The 19,326-nt window shown below is 40.7% G+C and overlaps 1 protein-coding gene and 1 pseudogene across 2 annotated transcripts in view; one reads left to right on the top strand and one right to left on the bottom strand.

Annotated features, from left to right (window-relative positions):
• Nucleotides 1-19,326, top strand: part of SNTB2 (syntrophin beta 2) — a 98,739-nt gene that overhangs the window by 71,670 nt on the left and 7,743 nt on the right. For both annotated transcript variants that reach the window (XR_009517701.2, XM_060000286.2), the window contains exons 5-6: nucleotides 6,619-6,815; nucleotides 17,977-18,161. Coding sequence is in view for 1 of the 2 variants with exons in the window: in XM_060000286.2 (XP_059856269.1) it covers nucleotides 6,619-6,815; nucleotides 17,977-18,161 (382 nt within the window). In the remaining variant the exon portion in view is untranslated. The remainder of the gene's footprint in view (nucleotides 1-6,618; nucleotides 6,816-17,976; nucleotides 18,162-19,326) is intronic.
• Nucleotides 12,294-13,167, bottom strand: LOC132416899 (ferritin heavy chain pseudogene; annotated as a pseudogene).

Genomic DNA, 19,326 nt, shown 5'->3' on the forward strand with positions numbered 1-19,326 from the left:
TCATTTTCCCCTCCCCCAGGCCTAAGCAACCACAAATCTACTTTCTGGCTCTGTAGATTTGGCCTATTCTGAACATTGCATATATGTGGAATCATGTTACATAGCCCTTTATGTGTGACTTCTTTCACTTTGTGTAATGTTTTCAAGGTTTATCCACGTTGGAGCACGTGTCACAACTTCATTCCTTTTCAAGGCTTAATGATATTCCATTGTATGGATATAGCACATTCATCAGTTGATGGCCATTTGAGTTATTTCCACTTTTTTGACTAGACTGTTGTGAATAATGCTGCTATAACACTCAGGTACAACTTTTTGTGTGAAGATATGGTTTTTTTGTTTTTTTGGCTGTGTTGGGTCTTCATTGCTGTGCGTGGACTTTCTCTAGTTGTGGTGAGCGGTGCATGGGCTTCTCATTGCGGTGGCTTCTCTTGTAGCAGAGCATGAGCTCTAGGCGAGCAGGCTTCAGTAGGTGTGGCACGTGGACTCAGTAGTTGTGGCACGTAGGCTCAGTAGTTGTGGCTCACGGGCTCTAGAGCGCAGGCTCAGCAGTTGTGGAGCTCGGGCTTAGTTGCTCCGCAGCATGTGGGATCTTCCCGGACCAGGGCTCAAACCCATGTCCCCTGCGCTGGCAGGAGGATTCTTAACCACTGCACCACCAGGGAAGTCCCTCTTTTCCCTTTCTTGATAGTGTCATCTGAAGCACAGAAGTTTTTAATTTTGATGAAGTCCAATTTATCAGCCTTATATCGCTTGCATTTTTTGTGTTATATCTAAGAAGGCTTTCCCTAATCCAATGTCACAAAGACTTAATCCTATGTTCTCTTCTAAAAGTTTTATAATTTTAGCTCTACATTTCATTTTTTTATCCAAATGAAGTCAGTTTTTGTATATGGTGTGAAGTAGTGGTCAAACTTTATTCTTTTGCATATGAAAATCCAATTATCACAGTACCATTTATTGAAAAGACTTCTTTCTCCATTGAAGTCCCTTGACATCCTTGTCAAAAATCAGTTGATCATAAATGTGAGGATTTATTTCTGGACTCTCAATTTTATAGTTTAGTGGTAAGTTTTGAAATCAGAAGTGTGAGTCCTCTAACTTTGTTCTTTTTCAAGATTATCTTGGCAATTCAGAATCCCTGGCATTTACCTATGGATTTTAGGGTCAGTTTGTCAATTTCTGCAAACAAACAAACAAAAAAAGATGAAATTCTGATAGGCATTTCATTGACTCTGTAGATCAATCTAGGGAGTATTGCCATCTTAAAAATATTGTCTTCCGATCCATGATACAGGATATCTTTTTATTTATTTAGGTTTTCTTTTATTTCTTTCAGCAATGTTTTTTAGTTTTCAGAATACAAGTTTTATACTTCTTTCACTAAATTTATTCTTAAGTAGTATTAAATTTTAATGCTATTGTAAATGAATTGTTTTCTTAATTTTCTTTTTGGATTGTTCATTGCTAGTGTGTTCCATCAATACACTGATTTTTATATCTTGATCTTATATCCTACAATCTTGCTCAACTTGTTTATTATTCTAATAGGTTTTTAGTAGATTCCTTAGGACTTTCTATGTACAAGATCATGTCATCTGCAAACAAGAGATAGTTTTTACCACTTCCTTTCCATTCTAGGTGCCTTTTATTTCATTTTCTTGCCTAATTGCTCTGGCCAGACTCGCCAGTACAATATTTATTTATTTATTTATGTAGCTTTTTTTTTTTTTTTTGCGGTACGCGGGCCTCTCACTGTTGTGGCCTCTCCCGTTGTGGAGCACAGGCTCCGGACGCGCAGGCTCAGCGGCCATGGCTCACGGGCCCAGCTGCTCCGCGGCATGTGGGATCTTCCCAGACTGGGGCACAAACCCGTGTTCCCTGCATTGGCAGGTGGACTCTCAACCACTGCGTCACCAGGGAAGCCCTGTATGTATCGTTTTGACTGTGCTGTGCAGCTTGCAGGATCTTAGTTCCCCGACCAGGGATTGAACCTCGGGCCCCCTGCATTGGAAACGCAGAGTCTTAACCACTGGACCGCCAGGGAAGTCCCCTGGATTTCTAAACATTGGCTTATTTCAGGGCTCAGATCTCTTCTCTATCAACTACCCTGTCCCTCTGGTGATTGTATCTGATACCATAGCTTGAAATATCTCTTTTACACTGACAACTCCCAAATTTATATCTCCAGACAGAATCACAGACTTATATTCTGACTGCCTATTTAACACATCATTTGCATATTTATGATCACTAGGAAGCAAACTCTGTAGCAAAAGTAACATAAAATAATAAAATAGGTGTTTTTTTCTTTCTTATGTAAAAGAAAACAGCCGTCCTTAGCAAGAGGCTTCTACCCTTCAAGGTTGCCTCATGGCTCAAGATGGTTACTGGAAGCTTTAGCCATAATATCCAAATTGTAGGCAGGAGGAAGAAGAGGAAAAGGACAGAAGGGGCACATACCTGCTGCCTTGTTCTCCAGTTGTGGGGCTTTTCTGGTAATCCTACCCATTAACAGCTTGCAATTCATTGGACGTCTCTTTCTTCAAAGAAGTTTGGGAAATACTCTTTTATCTGTGCATGTTGTCATTCAGGATAAAGGCAGCTTTCTATTTCTAAGGAAGAATGAGAAAACGAATATTGAATAGGCAAGTAGAGCTTTAAGAGTTCTTTGTCGGGACTTCCGTGGCGGTGCAGTGGTGAAGAATCTGCCTGCCAATGCAGGGGACACAGGTTCGATCCCTGGTCTGGGAAGATCCCACATGCTGCGGAGCAACTAAGCGTGTACGCCACACTACTAAGCCTGCACTCTAGAGCCCACAAGCCACGACTACTGAGCCCTTGTGCCACAACTACTGAAGCCCGTATGCCTAGAGCTCGTGCTGCGCAACAAGAGAAGCCTTCACAGTGAGAAGCCCACGCACTGCAACGAAGAGTGGCCCCCACTCACCACAACTAGAGAAAGCCCACGTGCACAGCAACAAAGATCCAATGCAGCCAGAAATATAATTAATTAATTAATTATTTTAAAAAAGTGATCTCTTAAAAAAAAAAAGTTCTTTATGTATTTTGGATACAGTCCTTTACCAGGTATATGTTTTCATAAATTTTCTTCTACTTTGTGACTTGTCTTTTCATTCTCTTAACAGTGTTTTTCAAAGAGCAAATGTTTCTAATTAATGAAATCCAACTTAATCATTTTTTTCCTTTATGGATCATGCTTTTGGTGTTGTATCTTTTTAGATTACTTAGATTTTCTGTTAAAATGTCTTCTTGAAGCTTTACACTATTACATTTTACGTTTAGCTCTAAGATCTATTTTGAGTTAATTTTTAGGAAGAGTGTAAGGCCTTCCAAAACAGAAAGCACCAGACCCAGATGAGTTCACTGGTGAATTCTACCAAACATTTAAGGAAGAAATTCCCTACAGTCTCTTTCGAAGAATTGAAGCAGAGGGAATACTTCCTGACTCATTCTATGAGACTAGCATTATGCTAATACCAAAACCAGAAAAAGACATTATAAGAAAAATACAGACCAATATCTCTCATGAGCATAGATGTAAAAATCCTCAAAACGATACTATCAAATCTAATCCAAAAAAGTATGGAAAGAATTATACATCACAACCAAGTGGGATTTATTTTCGATATGCAAGGCTGGTTCAACATTTGAAAATCAATTTGTGTAGGGACTTCCCTGGTGGTCCAGTGGTTAAGACTCCACACTTCCACTGCAGGGGGCACGGGTTCGATCCCTGGTCAGGGGAATAAGATCGCACATGCTGCATGGTGTGACCACCCTGCCACAAAAAAAAGAAAAGAAAAGAAAATGAATTTGTGTAACCCATCACGTCAACAAACTGAAGAAGAAAAATCTTGTATCAGGAGATACAGGAAAAGCATTTGACAAAATGCAACACCCATTCATGATTAAAACTTTCAGTAAACTAAGAATAAATGGGAACATTCTCAACTTGATAATGACTACCTACAAAAAATCTACAGCTAACATCATACTTAATGATGAGAAACACAAAGCTTTTCCACTAAGATCAGGCCCAAGGCAAGGATGTTCCCCTCTTGCCACTCCTTTCAACATCATACTGGAAGTCCTTGCTAATGCAGTAAGGCAAGAAAAGGAAGTTAAAGGTATACAGATTGAAAAGGAAGACATAAAACTATCTTTGTTCTCAGAAGACATGATCAGCTATGTAGAAAATTGAAAAGAATTGGCAAAAAACTCCTGGAACTAATAAGCTCTTATAGCATGGTTGCAGGATACAAGATCAGTGGACAAAAGTCAATTGCTTTCCTATATACTAACAATGAGCAAGTGGAATTTGAAATTAAAAACACAATGCCATTTACATTAGCATCCCCCCAAAATGAAATACTTAAATATAAATCTAGCAAAATGTGTTCAAGATCTATATGAGGAAAACTCCAAAACTCTGATGAACAAAATCAAAGAAGAACTAAATAAATAGATATTCCATGTTCATGGATAGGAAGACAATATTTTCAAGACGTCAGTTTTTCCCAAATTGATCTATAGATTCAATGCAATCCCAGTCAGAATTTTAGCAAGTTATTTTATGGGTATTGACAAACTGATTCTAAAGTTTATATGGAGAGGCAAAAGACCCAGACACACAAAATTGAAGAACACAAAATTGAACAAACACAAAATTGGAGAACAAAGTTGGAGGACTGATGTTACCCAACTTCAAGACTTACTATAAAGCCGCAGTAATCAAGACAGTGTAGTGTTGATGAAAGAACAGACAAATATATAGATCAGTGAAACAGAATAGAGAGCTCAGAAATAGACCTCTGTAAATATCATCAACTGATCTTTGACAAAGGAGCAAAGACACTACAATGGAACAAATACAGTCTTTTTCAATGAATCCTGCTGGAACAACTAGATATCCACATGTAAAAAAATTTTGCCCTTCACCAGAATTAACTCAAAATGGATCATAGACCTAAGTGTAAATTGCAAAACTATAAAACTCCTAGATGGTAACAGGAGAAAACTTAGATGACCTTGGGTATTATAATGGCTTTTTTTAGATACAACACCGAAGACATGATTTATGAAAGAAATAATTATAAGCTGGACTTCATTAAAACTAAAAATTTCTGTTCTGTGAAAAACAGTGTCAAAGAATTAGAAGAGAAGGCACAAACTAGGAAAAAATATTCACAAAAGACACATCAGATAAATGACTGTTATCCAAAATAATACAAAGAGCTATTGAAGCTCAACAGTAAGAAAACAAACAACTTGGGAATTCCCTGGCCGTCCAGTGGTTAGGACTCCATGTTTCCACTGCAGGGTGCATGGGTTCGATCCCTGGTCGGGGAACTAAGATGCTGCAAGCCACGCGGCACAGGCCAAAGAAAAAAAAAAGAATGAAAACAAACAACTTCATTAAAAAATGGGCCAATGACAACATGAATAGACGCCCCACCAAAGAAAATATACAGATCGCAAATAAGAATATGAAAATATGTTTCACATCACATATCATCAGGGAAATGCAAATTAAAACAACGAGATACTACTACACACTTATTAGAATAGCCAGTATCCGGTGCACTGACAACACCAAACACTGGCGAGGATTTGGAGCAACAGGAACTCTCATACAATGCTGGTGGGAATGCAAAATGGTACAGCCAGTTTGACAAGAGTTTGGTGGTCTCTTACAAACATTTTCTTACCATACAGCCCAGATATTCCACTCCTTGGTTTACCCAAAGGAGTTGAAAAATTATATTTAAAAAAAACCTATACAAAGATGTTTATAGCCACTTTATTCTTTTTTTTTTTTAATTGATGTATAGTTGATTTGCAATGTGTTAGTTTCTGGTATACTCAGCTTTATTCTTTTTTTTTTTTTTTGCGGTACGCGGGCCTCTCACTCTTGTGGCCTCTCCCGTTGCGGAGCACAGGCTCCGGACGCACAGGCTCAGCGGCCATGGCTCACAGGCCCAGCCACTCCGCGGCATGTGGGATCTTCCCGGACCGGGGCACGAACCCGTGTCCCCTGCATCGGCAGGCGGACTCTCAACCACTGCGCCACCAGGGAAGCCCTTAGTCAAAATTGAATCTTTTTTTGATACGCATGGCCTCTTGGGAGCATAAAAAAAGCTAATGGGAAACTGGGGCCTTGGGCCATCCAGCCTAGTGTTCTGCCTGTGACACCAGGGGGTCATTTTATGGGAAAACAGAATGATATCTACTTCAAAGACTATAATCTTGTTTTGAAATGTACTTATCTAAAAACTGCTGATGGGGCTTCCCTGGTGGAGCAGTGGTTGAGAGTCCGCCTGCCGATGCAGGGGACACGGGTTCGTGCCCCGGTCCAGGAAGATCCCACATGCCGCGGAGCGCCTAGGACCGTGAGCCATGGCCGCTGAGCCTGCGCGTCCGGAGCCTGTGCTCCGCAACGGGAGAGGCCACAAGAGTGAGAGGCCCGCGTACCACAAAAAAAAAAAAAAAAAATGCTGATGGCTTTTATAATTTCTGCTTATTAATCAGCATAAATTGCTGACATTTTCCTCTGACAGTGCATTAATTACCTTTGATCTTTGTTTGTGGTTCTAGGTTGGTTCATTCTGGCTCCGGATGTCGATCACCCTCACTTGGATCTGACCTTACGTTTGCTACCAGAACAGGCTCTCGGCAGGGCATTGAGATGCATCTCTTCCGGGTGGAGACGCATCGGGATCTATCGACCTGGACCCGGATACTTGTTCAGGGTTGCCATGCTGCTGCTGAGCTGATCAAGGAAGTCTCTCTAGGTACAGATCCTAGCATTTCATTTCTAATAGTAATTAAATGGAACTGTTATACTTTGTTTTAAAGTAAGAACCATTATCCTGTATGCCAGACTTAAAAATATTCTGAAATAAGGCACCTTAAAGTGATCACGATGGAAAGAAACTGGGTTTCTCTGTTTCAGTAGCAAAGTTTTCATAAGCTTTTTACATGGCTCTGAACACATTTACAACACTCTCTGTACAACATGGTAGTTTTACTGTTCATTATTTAAATCTTTATAGTGTAAGTACTCATTTACTAAATACTAGGTGCATTGACCCTCTAGTTAAGAAGATTTGGGACATGGATAGACACTCTTAAAAATATGAGCATCTGGCAAAGCTTATAGCTGTAGAAAAGTAAAGAGAATTTGGAATAGGAGTCTCTCTTCCAAAGTTTGAAAATGTGTTGCCCAGTAGGTACTGAAATAAGCATCTAAAGGAAATAAGCCTCATGGTCTCTTTCCATTGTTGAAGTGCCCTCTTGTGGCTTGTCTATATGAATTTGGAAGTATGGTTTCATACATGTATATTTGTGTATATGGTTATGTATAGATATTTCCAGATTGCTTTTCATTTTAACAAGAACAGAGAGTAGTCAAAATGAAGACACAGTTACAGTTTCTAATATGGTTTTAGTTACTTTGAATATCTTGATTGCAAGTTGGTTTACTTAGTTTTGCTCCTGTTTTCTATGTATTTTGTTTTATAAACCTAGTTTTACAGAATTTATACAAAAAGAGAAAATGTTTTGAGAGCAGAATGTCTTTTGATTTATATTCCTTTCCATTGCTTTTGGAAAGTTAGGGATCTCCATGGCTTTAGAACTGCCTGGGCAGCATTTCCATGGGTCATCTTCTAACACTGGCACAAGGACAGCTTTTTCAATGTTGTCAAAGTAGCACAATTCTTCAACTATTTAGGACGTACTCTATATTTTCCTCACAACCACAATGATGATTCAAGCAATGACACCAATGCCTAGATCCCACCTTGGATTTTGACCAAAGCCACCACATCAGCAGTGTGGTTTCTCACTTCCTCACTTGTCAGTCTCCTACCCATTTTCTCTATGGAGTGGTTGGTCACCACATTAAGGACTGTGAGGCTCTGGTTTTTGTCTTGGCCGCAGAATGTGCTTTCTGGGATGGGGAAGTCCTCAGTTGGAAAGTCTGGATGCTCTGTGTTCCTGTGTGGAGTCCCAGGGGTCAGGCCAGCACACTCATCACTGGCATATGGGGTCACCATAATCTTCTTCAAGGATCCTGAGAGATATGTTTCCCAAAACAAAGAGTGCAACGTGGCTTTTTAACACTTTTTAGTTTCATGTTGTTTCTTTGGTGTCTGGCAGCTAAACTTCATACTACAGGAAACCAAAATCTATTCAGTCCTTGGCTCACAGTTGTTTAAATACAGATGACTTGATGAGAGGGAGAATAAGGACCAACTGGTTCCTTATATTTTTAGATGGACAAAACATATTTTTTGGTAACTTTGAACTTTTTTGTTCTCATTCACAGCTCTATCTTAATATTACCTTGGTAATACTTTCATTTCCACAGTTCAGATCAATTGATGTACTTACGAATCACTTACTGTATATTTAGAGCTGTGCCAGAAATAGTAAACTGGCTGAAAGTAAACTGCTTTGATGAGAACCAGAATTTCTTTAAAATTTGTTTGTGTGTGTGTGTGTGTGTGTGTGTGTGTGTGTGCATGCGTGCATGCATGTACTCATGCGTGTAGGCACGTAGTCTGTTACGTCTTCATGTGATGTATATGCTTAGTGTACACATACATGTATGTACACATACATACATAAGCCAGCATGTCCTTCAGATGCATGTTATCACCCTCTGTTAAACTATTGGGAGTTTCAGAAAGGTTTATTTAAAACTATATTTGAGGCACATCGTACTACATATTTAGGTGTTTATGGTCTAAAGAAAGTCAGGAAGTGGACAAAAAGAAATCAGTTGAGCTTTTTTTTTTGTCTCTTATGTGTTTGGTTATAGTTTACGCATTTAGAAGAATTTCAGTGACTACTTGTAAAATTTGACTAGTGAATGCCATACATTATCTTTATAATGTGTGTTTAGTTTTAAGCCTTTATTAGATTATACTTAGAGTAGAATTGATCAGTAATCCTTCTGGTACACAAGGACTTTTTCCTTCTAGCAAATATAACTTTAAGATGACCAGGCAGAGAATGCAGTTAACACCCTCAGTTCCATAAAACCATTTTCCATTTGCCACAGGAATTGAAAATAGGAAAATACATACACTTTAGTGTGTGTAGTTGTTTGAACTTTAATAAGTATGCTTTTAAAAGGTTAATTTCATCATAACAATTATCCAAGCTCTTCAAGTTTTTAAATCATACATGAACTTCATGAAGATACTTTATATTTCTGTAGCTTGGTGATATGAAGACTAAGAAGTAGAAGATATAGGTAGGAGTTGCATTAAAAATATGCAGAGAATGTGCAAGAGAAGAAAAATGGGCATTTTAAAGTATTTAGAGTGGTGTTAGCATATATGAAAAAAGTTTGCTTTAACCATGTTGTTCTCAATTTCATAGAAATTCTCTTGAACCCCTTTTTGTTCCTTTACTCAACAAATATTGATTGAGTATATACTCTGCTTTTACTGACTATACTAAAATAAATAAGGTAGGTGTAGCCCCTTCCTTTGAAGTAGGAAAGACAGAAACAAAAAGACTAATAAGTACATGTTGGGGTTGTTATAAGTCATAAATGAGATACATGTGTCATCTAACCCTAACACACAACTCTGTAAGGCAAGTTTTATTACCTACATTTTCAAGGTAAAGGAATTTGGGTTAGTGTGGCTGGAACGTGCACTGGAATCCTTTCAAAATGCAGTGTCTTAAGCCCCTGCATTTCTTCCTCTAAATGACTTATTCTTACGGGCAGATTAAACTCCTGGAGGACATATACATTATCAGTTTCTCTTAATTCATTAAATCAACAAATGCTTAGTGTTTAATTGTCTACAAAGTGCTATGCTTTGTGATGAGAGAAATAGAAACAAATAAGACCTGCTTCATGCCTTTGACCAAATAGCTATAAGAAAGGAACACAGCATCATGTTCTTTTATAACCCTTGAGTGTGATTAGCCCACTAATTATACTTGATGGGCTGGCTTTTCCATGCAGTAACAGAGAATGCTACCTCAGCCTTTCTTTGAGAGCATCCTGGGCAGCCCACTGAAAGCCCACCCTGCAAAACCCACTCTCTTCTGGGTTGTTCTGGAAGGCCCAGAGGAGCCCAGGGTAACACAGCTCTGCAGCCACTAAAGGGTCTTACTGGAAACATTGGAGCCCCCAGAGCCCAGCTACCAAATAACTGGCCCCAGAGCAGCAGAAACAGGACTTGCAGCATAGACTTACTTTGACATTAGAGTCCTTTTTTAAAAATTAATTAATTAATTAATTCTTAGCTGCATCGGGTCTTAGTTGCAGCATGCAGGATCTTTCATTGCAGCATGCAGGCTTCTCTCTAGTTGTGGCACACAGGCTCCAGAGTGTGTGGGCTCAGTAGTTGTGGCGCCAGGGCTTAGTTGCCCCACGGCATGTGGGATCTTAGTTCCCCCACCAGGGATCGAACCTGTGTCCCCTGCATTGGAAGGCGGATTCTTAACCACTGGACCACAAGGAAAGTCCTAACATTAGCGTCTTTGTTCTTCATGATACACTGGTAATCACCAGCAGTCTCTCATTTTAAAAGACACAAAGTAGAAAACATAGATTGTATCTACCAGTATTCATCTTGGTGTAACAATGAGATTTATTATTATTTGTTATTAGTTAATGAGCCTTTTCTTCCTCTTAGCTTTATTAAATTTTTTACCATTAGGGAACTACTTAAAGAAAGTTATCTTTAATATACGTAATTACACTCAACAATATCCCCATGGTCTGAAAAAGCCAATGTCCCTGCCACTTAGCAGATTGTGAAGTAGTAGCCAGAGCAGTAGAAGGAAAACCAGGGCAGGTGAGGACAGGAAGTGTCATGGAAGCCTAAGGAAGAGGATTTCAAGGAGAGGAATAGCCAGTAGGGTTAAATGTATCAGTTGGATGGTTTAGGCTGGAATTAAGAGAAAATGCCCTCTAAAATTAGATTAAACATTTAAGAAATGTATTTTAGATAGAAGAGAGAGAGCAAGCGTAAAGGGGGGGGTGGGTCTTCTCTTCTCAGTCATAGGTTCATATGCACACCCTGGACCAATGGCAGTCACCAGGAGAAGGCTATGCTCTGACTGGCCCAGAGGCTATCTTCCCTTGAAGTTGAGGTCGTCCTTCCCTGAAACACATTAGGAGAGACTAGAAACCTGAATAAAATTGGAGTTTGGCTGTAAAGGAATAATGGAGAAATAAAATCTGGGTAGACAGCCAACAATGAGTCCTACAAGTATCAAGACAAGAGCTAAAGACGTGGGTCAGATTTAGGTACATGGAAATAATTGGTGCCCTTGGAGAGAGACGCTTAGGGATGGCACTGGCAGCTTGCAGAGGGCTGAGGGTTGAATGGAAGGTGAACCATGGATAAACTGAGTGTAGACAGCTCTTTTAAGACGTTTTGCTGTGAAGAGGAGGGGAGGGGAGTGGTAGAAAGAAGAAGGTAAAGAGTTGAGTAGTGGCATTTCTTATAATAATGAGAGAGACCTGAACATCTAAAAAAGCTAATGGAAGGGACCTGACTTAGAGGGAGGTGTTGAAAATGCAAAAGGAAGACGGAATAATCAACCTTGGACAGTGGATGGGATCCCAGTGGATGGGATCCAAAACACAGGTGGAGGGATTGGTCTTAGCCAGGAAGAGGGACAGAGGGAGGAGAGGAGGAATTGGGTGGAGATGTATACCCATATCTTAGCTGTTGAAATGGGCATTGCCTTTTATTCCTGAGTAATTTGTGCCAAAGACACCCCCGGCTTTTACTCCATCCCTAACACCAGGTGCAATTGCAGGCTACTTTTATGTTGTTTGAATTATTAAAGTTGTATCATACTTGTATAACCTGAAAAACAATTTTTTATTTTTTTGCCTAATGAACCATTGATTAGTCCCATACACCAAAACCGTCATTATAAAGAATTTTATAATATAATATTACTGAGAAGCTGGAAAAAATATTAGAATTTTAGTTTGAGGATTTCCTGGGAAGTCTAGGGCTGAAAATAATGGATTGTGCTGGGTCCCAAAGATTGGCCCTCTTTTCCCAATCCCAGTGTCTTATATTTACCCAATTAAATAAGGTCAGCCTAATCATCTAGAATTGTACCCCCCAAACAGGCATTAATGCTCTAGATCAGTAGTTCTCAACCTCAACTGCACTGTGAAATAGCCTGCAGAGTTTTTTAATAATATCAATACCTAAGGTCTACCTTCATAGATTTTATTTTATCTTATTTTTTTTTAACATCTTTGTTGGAATATAATTGCTTTACAATGGTGTGTTAGTTTCTGCTTCCTCCATAGACTTTAATTCAGTAGGCTAGGGCATTAAAACGTCCAAAGGTTTTTTGGAACTTTAATGGGTTGAGAACCACTACTCTAGATTTTCAAATGAAAAACAGAATAGTTTATATTATTATTATTTGGGGGGTACCAAATTACTTTATTTGAAAGAATGGTACTAAGGAAAGAACTTGTAGATGTTTCGGTACAACTTACAGAAAAGGTAAAGGCAACCCAAACATGCATGCACTACCTTGATGCAGGGAAGTCATCCCCGTGGCTACAGGAAGCCAGCCTAAGGCTTAGCTCTCATTATCACTGTTTCCCAGGGTGTGCTTGTCAAAGAGATACTCTGCCATGCCAGATTCGGGGGCCCCCATCTTGCGCAAGTTGGTTACGTGGTCACCCAATTCTTTAATGGATTTCACCTTCTCATTCAGGTAATGAGTCTCAATGAAGTCACACAAATGGGGATCATTTTTGTCAGTGGCCAGTTTGTGCAGTTCCGGTAGTGACGGATTCACACTTTTTTCCAAGTGTAGCGCACACTCCATTGCATTCAGCCCATTCTCCCAGTCATCACGGTCTGGTTTCTTGATATCCTGAAGGAAGATTCCACCACCCCGTTGGTTCTGCAGCTTCATCAGTTTCTCAGCATGTTCCCTGTCCTCACGAGACTGGTGAAGAAAGTATTTGGCAAAGTTCTTCAAAGCCACATCATCGCGGTCAAAATAGTATGACACGGACAGGTAGACTTAGGAGGCGTAGAGCTCCAGGTCGATCTGGCGGCTGATGGCAGCCCCCGAGCCCTGGTGGTAGTTCTGGCGCACCTACGAGGGGGACGCGGTCGTCATGGCGGGCGGCGGAAGAGAGGCGGCGGCGGGGACCTTGGGGCGGCCGGAGGGCGCAGTGAGGTGGTGGCGAGGGCTGGCGCTGAGCGGCCGGCCAGAGCGGGGGTCGAGCGCCGGGTTCCGTCCAAGCACTGTTGAAGCAGGAAACCGCGGCGACTCTGCGAAGACTGCGTCCAGAATCGTTTATACGATTAAGGAGTCAAAACTATGTATTAAAAATAAATGAGTGTGTACGACTCTGAATACACTAAAAACCATTGAGTTTTATACTTGAAATGGGTAAATTGTAGGGTATGTGAATTATGTGTCAATAAAGCTTTTTTTAAAAAATACCATGTGACATTCTACATTTTGAGGGAGAAAAGGGAAAAAATTCAGTGAATTCAGTTTAATGAACATTTTAAATAGAATAGCTACTCACTACCCTCAAGTTGTCACAGGCTTGTCAGGAAGCAAACAGAGAAATAACTGTCAGGCGTGACAGTGACCGTTGTCATCTGTCCTGGGTTTCGGTGAGGTCCGGGGGATCACTGTGCAGCAGCCCCTTCATTTCTGACAGTCCTCGGGTACGCTGTGAGCTCACCCGTGGTCCTCCTGGGTCTTCTTCCAAGCGAAGTGGAACATAGCCCTCCTCGGGGCTTAACTCCTGCAGTCTCCCTCTGTCTCCTCCTCTTCCTCTTCTGAACCTCCATTCTCTGCCTCCATCTATTTCTAGGGTTCCCCTCAATGCCTCACTCAGTCTTCCTCCCCCATGCTCTCCCAAGAGTCTGTTTATTTTAACTTCAAAAAAATTTATACAATTTTAAAAGTTACTTTCCATTTACAATTATTACAAAATATTGGCTATATTCCCCATGTTGGACAGTATATCCTTGGGCCCATCTTACACCCAGTAGTTTGTGCCTGCCCCCCCCCGACCCCTATGTGGCCCCCCCCCCGCACCTCGGTGACCACTAGTTTGTTCTCTGTATCTCTGAGTCTGCTTCTTTTTTTGTTATATTCACTAGTTTGTTGTATGTTTTAGATTCCACATATAAGTGATACCATACAGTTCAATAAAGCTATTATTTAAAAAATTAATGGGTACAATAATTGAAACCTTAAAGGTGAAGTCAGAGAATTTTCAAGTGCAGCTTATTCATCATATAAGGTCTCATCAGTGAACTTTGTTTAGAATGCCTGAGCTTGGATGAGTACATGTGGGAAACTCGAGATTCCTGGTTTTATGTGGTTTTATAGGCCTTGCTCCTCTGCTGTCTCCCACCCCACCGCTGATCATCACTTTGTTCCTGACCCCTACCCCAGATTGTGGGTGGGTATTGAAGGTCTTGGGGTGAGAGGAATTAGAGAAGAGATGAGGTTGGCTGTTTTGCATATTACTTGGTAATAAATTTTTCTGAAAAACCCTGAAAGTTTATTATTTTCATTTTTAGATGAGTTAAAATTCATGATAACTAATTATTGTGTACAGTACACACCCAACAAAGTACTTTTTATTAAACCTAATTGAAATAGTACCTCTATTAAGCCTTTTCCAATTCCCCAGAGTTTATCTACTTCCCCCTCGTCTATCCTCCCACAGTATTTTGTCCATTTCTCTATCATAGCACTTACTTCATTCTGCTGTATCCATATTTCCTTTTCTTTCTCACTTGTCTAAACAGGAACCATCTTTTGTTCAGCTCTGTATCTCCCTGCACCTAACACAGTGTCTGACATAATATGTCCTCAAAACCATTTTTTTTCCAGTATAGATTGGTTGTGATTACCTGTCTGTCTTCTCTGCTGCCTTATGAGAGCAGAGAATTTTTTTTTAATATGAATAATGAATTAATGAACAAACAAACCAAAAAAACTAAAACATAATTCACAATTCCACTGGACAGTTAGTCTTCATGTATGTTTTCAGATTATTCTGAGTCCAGGCTCATGAGGTTGCTTCCCTTATCTTCAGCTCTGCCCACCATCAATCCACGATGTACCCGACACAAAGAGCACAAAGCACCCACTTCTGAGTGCTGACTGTTTATCTCCCTCCCTTGATTACCTCAAAAACTGTAGTTTCTTCCTCTCTTTTAAACTTCAATATTTGATGTCCTATGATTGTCCTTGAATGCTGCTGTTGTGTGTCTTTTAATATTTCTAATAACTACCCTGTCAATAAAATTAGTATATTAATTTTCTTACCATTGGGAATTCCCTGGTGGTCCAGTGGTTAGGACTCTGTGCTCCCACTGCAGGGGGCGCGGGTTCGATCCCTGGTCTGGGAACTAATACCGTGCATGACATGAGACGCAGCCAAAAAAAAAAATTTCTTACCACTTCTTATCTCTAAATTGAGGTGGATAATGGATTTATAGTCCTCCAAAAGGATTTTAGTTGAATCAAGACATCAGGATGGCGACTTCCCTGGTGGCGCAGTGGTTAAGAATCCGCCTGCCAATGCAGGGGACACAGGTTCGATCCCTGGACCAGGAAGATCCCACATGCCGCAGAACAACTAAGCCCGTGTGCCACAACTACTGAGCCTGTGCTCTAGAGCCCACAAGCCACAACTGCTGAGCCCGTGTGCCACAACTACTGAAGCCTGCGTGCCTAGAGCCCGTGCTCTACAACAAGAGTAGCCACCACAATGAGAAGCCCTCCCACCGCAACAAAGAGTAGCCCCCGCTCGCTGCAACTAGTGAAAGCCCGCGCACAGCAACAAAGACCCAACACAGCCAAAAATAATTAATAAATAAATAAATTTATTTTTAAAAAAAAGACATCAGGATGGTTATAATAAGCCACCTGGACCAGCTCAGAGCTTTGTTAATGAGGCCCAGATTCTGTCCCAACAGAATAGGGCCACTTCTCATAGGTGCCTGCCCTTCTCTCTCCCTCTCTCTCTCTCTTTCTCTCTCTCTCTCCCTCCCTCCCTCCCTCCCTCCCTCCCTCCCTCCCCCACCCCCACCACCCCCACCGCCCCCATTAAAATCAGAGTCAGAGGCTTATTTCTCTTTGGTTCATTACTCCTGAGACCCTCTGAGGGTGAGGCAATCACATTGCCTCAACTGTTTTATTACTATTCAGGGAGAAGCCATTTAACTAAGACTATTAGGCACAACATTTTTATGGCCAGTTCATATTCTCATTCAAAATTATCTGGTATTATAAGTTTTGACAAACTGAGTTCTAAACCTAAACATACTCAGTATGACCTTTACTTCTCCTTTTCAAGGTTGAGGTAATCTTAAACAGTATTCTGTTTTTTTAAAGTAACACACACAGACACTGACATTTGCTGTCCTTTCCTTTCCTTTCCTTCCCTCCTGAGGGGAAACAATCCTAAGCAGAACATTTAAGAAATCTCTTATACAAAAAGCTTGTTGAGGATTAATGGCTTGCCTTTGATGGCTGCCTTTGATGGCCAGATCTCCCTCCACTAGGGACACACCTGCAGGCAGAAATCCTCCCCTGCCTGCACTGGACCTTCGCCAGCCAGTGCTGTAAGGACTTGGGTGGACCTCATTCTTTGAGCATTTCTTTTCTAGACTAGAACTGACCCGTCTCTTCTCATCAGACCTCAATACCCTACTAAGTTATAGCTTCAGGGATATTAATAGAATAAAATTCTCTTGAAAACTGTACCCTGGTTGCCTTGATTGGGATCTTTTTGTTCTCCTTCCAAACCCCTCAGCCAGTCATTTAGAGATTATTGCATTAGATTACTTCCACAGGTAGTTAATTTTATCCATGTCCCCCCCACCAGGTTCCTTTTCTGAAGGTAATTAATATTCAAAGTTCTCTGTTCAAAACTCTCCTATTCGAGTAGTGCTGAAAAGGGACCCTGCCAATATTTGTTATTCCTTTTCCTTATTTCTTGAACATGCCAGCTGCCTTGACTAATTGAGTGTTTTTCGTGTCCAGCGCAAGGATACATTGGTCTGGGTATGAGGACTTGCTTGTTTGGGAGCCATTCTTCCTGTTCACAGTGACCAAGCCTCACTCAACTCTGGTCCTTTAGGTGATTGTAAACTCAGCTCAGAGGACTATGTTAATTCCCATGTCGCAGAGGGCCTTTCACTTGTAGCCTCTGTACTGACAACAAAACCGCTCAAGTGTTAGTGAAACAGGGACTTCACCAGTCTTGACAGAAGACATTTGCCTGTCTTGATGATCGGTTTTTTTGGTCCCATCAATTCAGATATATCTTCTGAATTTTATCTTTGATAGGACTGACAGTGTGACTTCTCAAATACCAACCAATCCATGTTACTACCCTGAAAGGTGCTGTTTCTCCTTTGGTTGTTCCTCCTTCTTGCCCACTTGAAACCTTATTCTTACTTCTCACTACCTATCAAGTGTGACCGTTTTTTAGGGCCTTTCTCAAGTCCATCTCCAGGAAACCTTTCCTTGACTTTGGCCTTATTCAGTTTGGTGTTCAGTCATGTTCTATACCATCTACCTTAAGCAGTTAGGGATTTCATGTCTATGCCTGTCGTTTGTGAGGTGTTGAGAGCAGGGACCATACCTCTTACTTTTCCAGTGCCATATACAGCCTACTGTCAGCACAAGTATTCACTTGGTACTCACTGAATTGAACTGAATCAGATCAGATGTCAAGGAAAGTTATGGAAATTCTTCCTCATCTCAAATAAGATGTTGACTTGAGTGACCAAAACAAGACTCACTTCAGGATGTTCCAAATAGGTTAGGTATCACACATTCTCAAGAAGATTCTTTTCCCTTTTTAGAAGTCAGGAGAAGCCTTTATCGTTTTCTAACTGAAGTAGTAACTTTATTAATGATGTTTTTTCTTGTCTTCAATAGGCTGCACATTAAATGGCCAAGAGGTAAGACTCACTGTCCACTATGAAAGTGGGTTCACTATCTCCAGGGAAAATGGAGGTTCCAGCAGCATATTGTACCGCTACCCCTTCGAAAGGCTGAAAATGTCTGCTGATGATGGCATCAGAAATCTGTATCTGGATTTTGGTGGTCCTGAGGGAGAACTGGTAAGCGTGTTTCTGAAAAACATGTTTATTCTAATAGGTATTCTCTTTCTTCCTATTGCTTCTTACCTCTTCTATAGAAAATTATGGGCTTACAGACTGATATTCCATTTGGAGCCAGGAAATTCTTCTTCAGTTTTCAAAGATGCATGGGTTTGGTTTTGGGGTTTCACTGGGTTTTTTTCCCACATTAGGAAATCATTCCCTTTTTTAAAAGTTTTGTTTGAATTTTAGAAAGAAAAAATAAATAGCCATTTTAAGAAACAGGCTTTTAACAAATATAAGGTACAAAATACTAAACCTGGCAAACTTTAATAAATGAATTCTATCCATTGATATTATCAGCAATTTGTTGGGATAAGAGTTAAAAGTAATAAAGTGACAGTTGCTACAGAAATTCTGCTGATCAGAAAAAAAAGATATGGAGATATGTATATACAGCCATCATCTTTTTTTTTTTTTTTTTTTTTTTTTTTTTTTGCGGTACACTGGCCTCTCACTGTTGTGGCCTCTCCCGTTGCGCAAAACAGGCTCCGGACGCACAGGCTCAGCGGCCATGGCTCACGGGCCCAGCCGCTCTGCGGCATGTGGGATCTTCCCGGACCGGGGCACGAACCCGTGTCCCCTGCATCGGCAGACGGACTCTCAACCACTGCACCACCAGGGAAGCCCGCCATCATCTTTTTTGACTTCCTTGTCCTTTAAAGGAAATATCAACAGGAATTCATGAGTCCCCTTGGAGAACTAGAGAAGTGTGTCAAGTGTACTTTAGAAATCAGAAATCATGATAAAGAAGTCAAAGTCATGCCATTTCTCTCTTATCAGTATTGAGCCAGTAGTTCAAGTCTTGTCTTATAGGTGAAATCTTATGTCCATTGACACAGTCACGATAGGTGTAAATTTGAAAAACAGAATCTTGAAATTTTAGAACTGAAACAGATCTTAGGGATAATGAAGTTCAAACTCCAAATGAGAAAACTGTGGCTAGAAATCTTATTTTATTTTATTTTTATTTATTTATTTATTTTTTTTGCGGTACGCGGGCCTCTCACTGTTGCGGCCTCTTCCGTTGCGGAGCACAGGCTCCGGACGCGCAGGCTCAGCGGCCATGGCTCACGGTCCTAGGCGCTCCGCAGCATGTGGGATCTTCCCGGACTGGGGCACGAAC

This window comes from Delphinus delphis, chromosome 20 (assembly GCF_949987515.2).
Source record: "Delphinus delphis chromosome 20, mDelDel1.2, whole genome shotgun sequence".
Taxonomy (NCBI): Eukaryota; Metazoa; Chordata; class Mammalia; order Artiodactyla; family Delphinidae; genus Delphinus; species Delphinus delphis.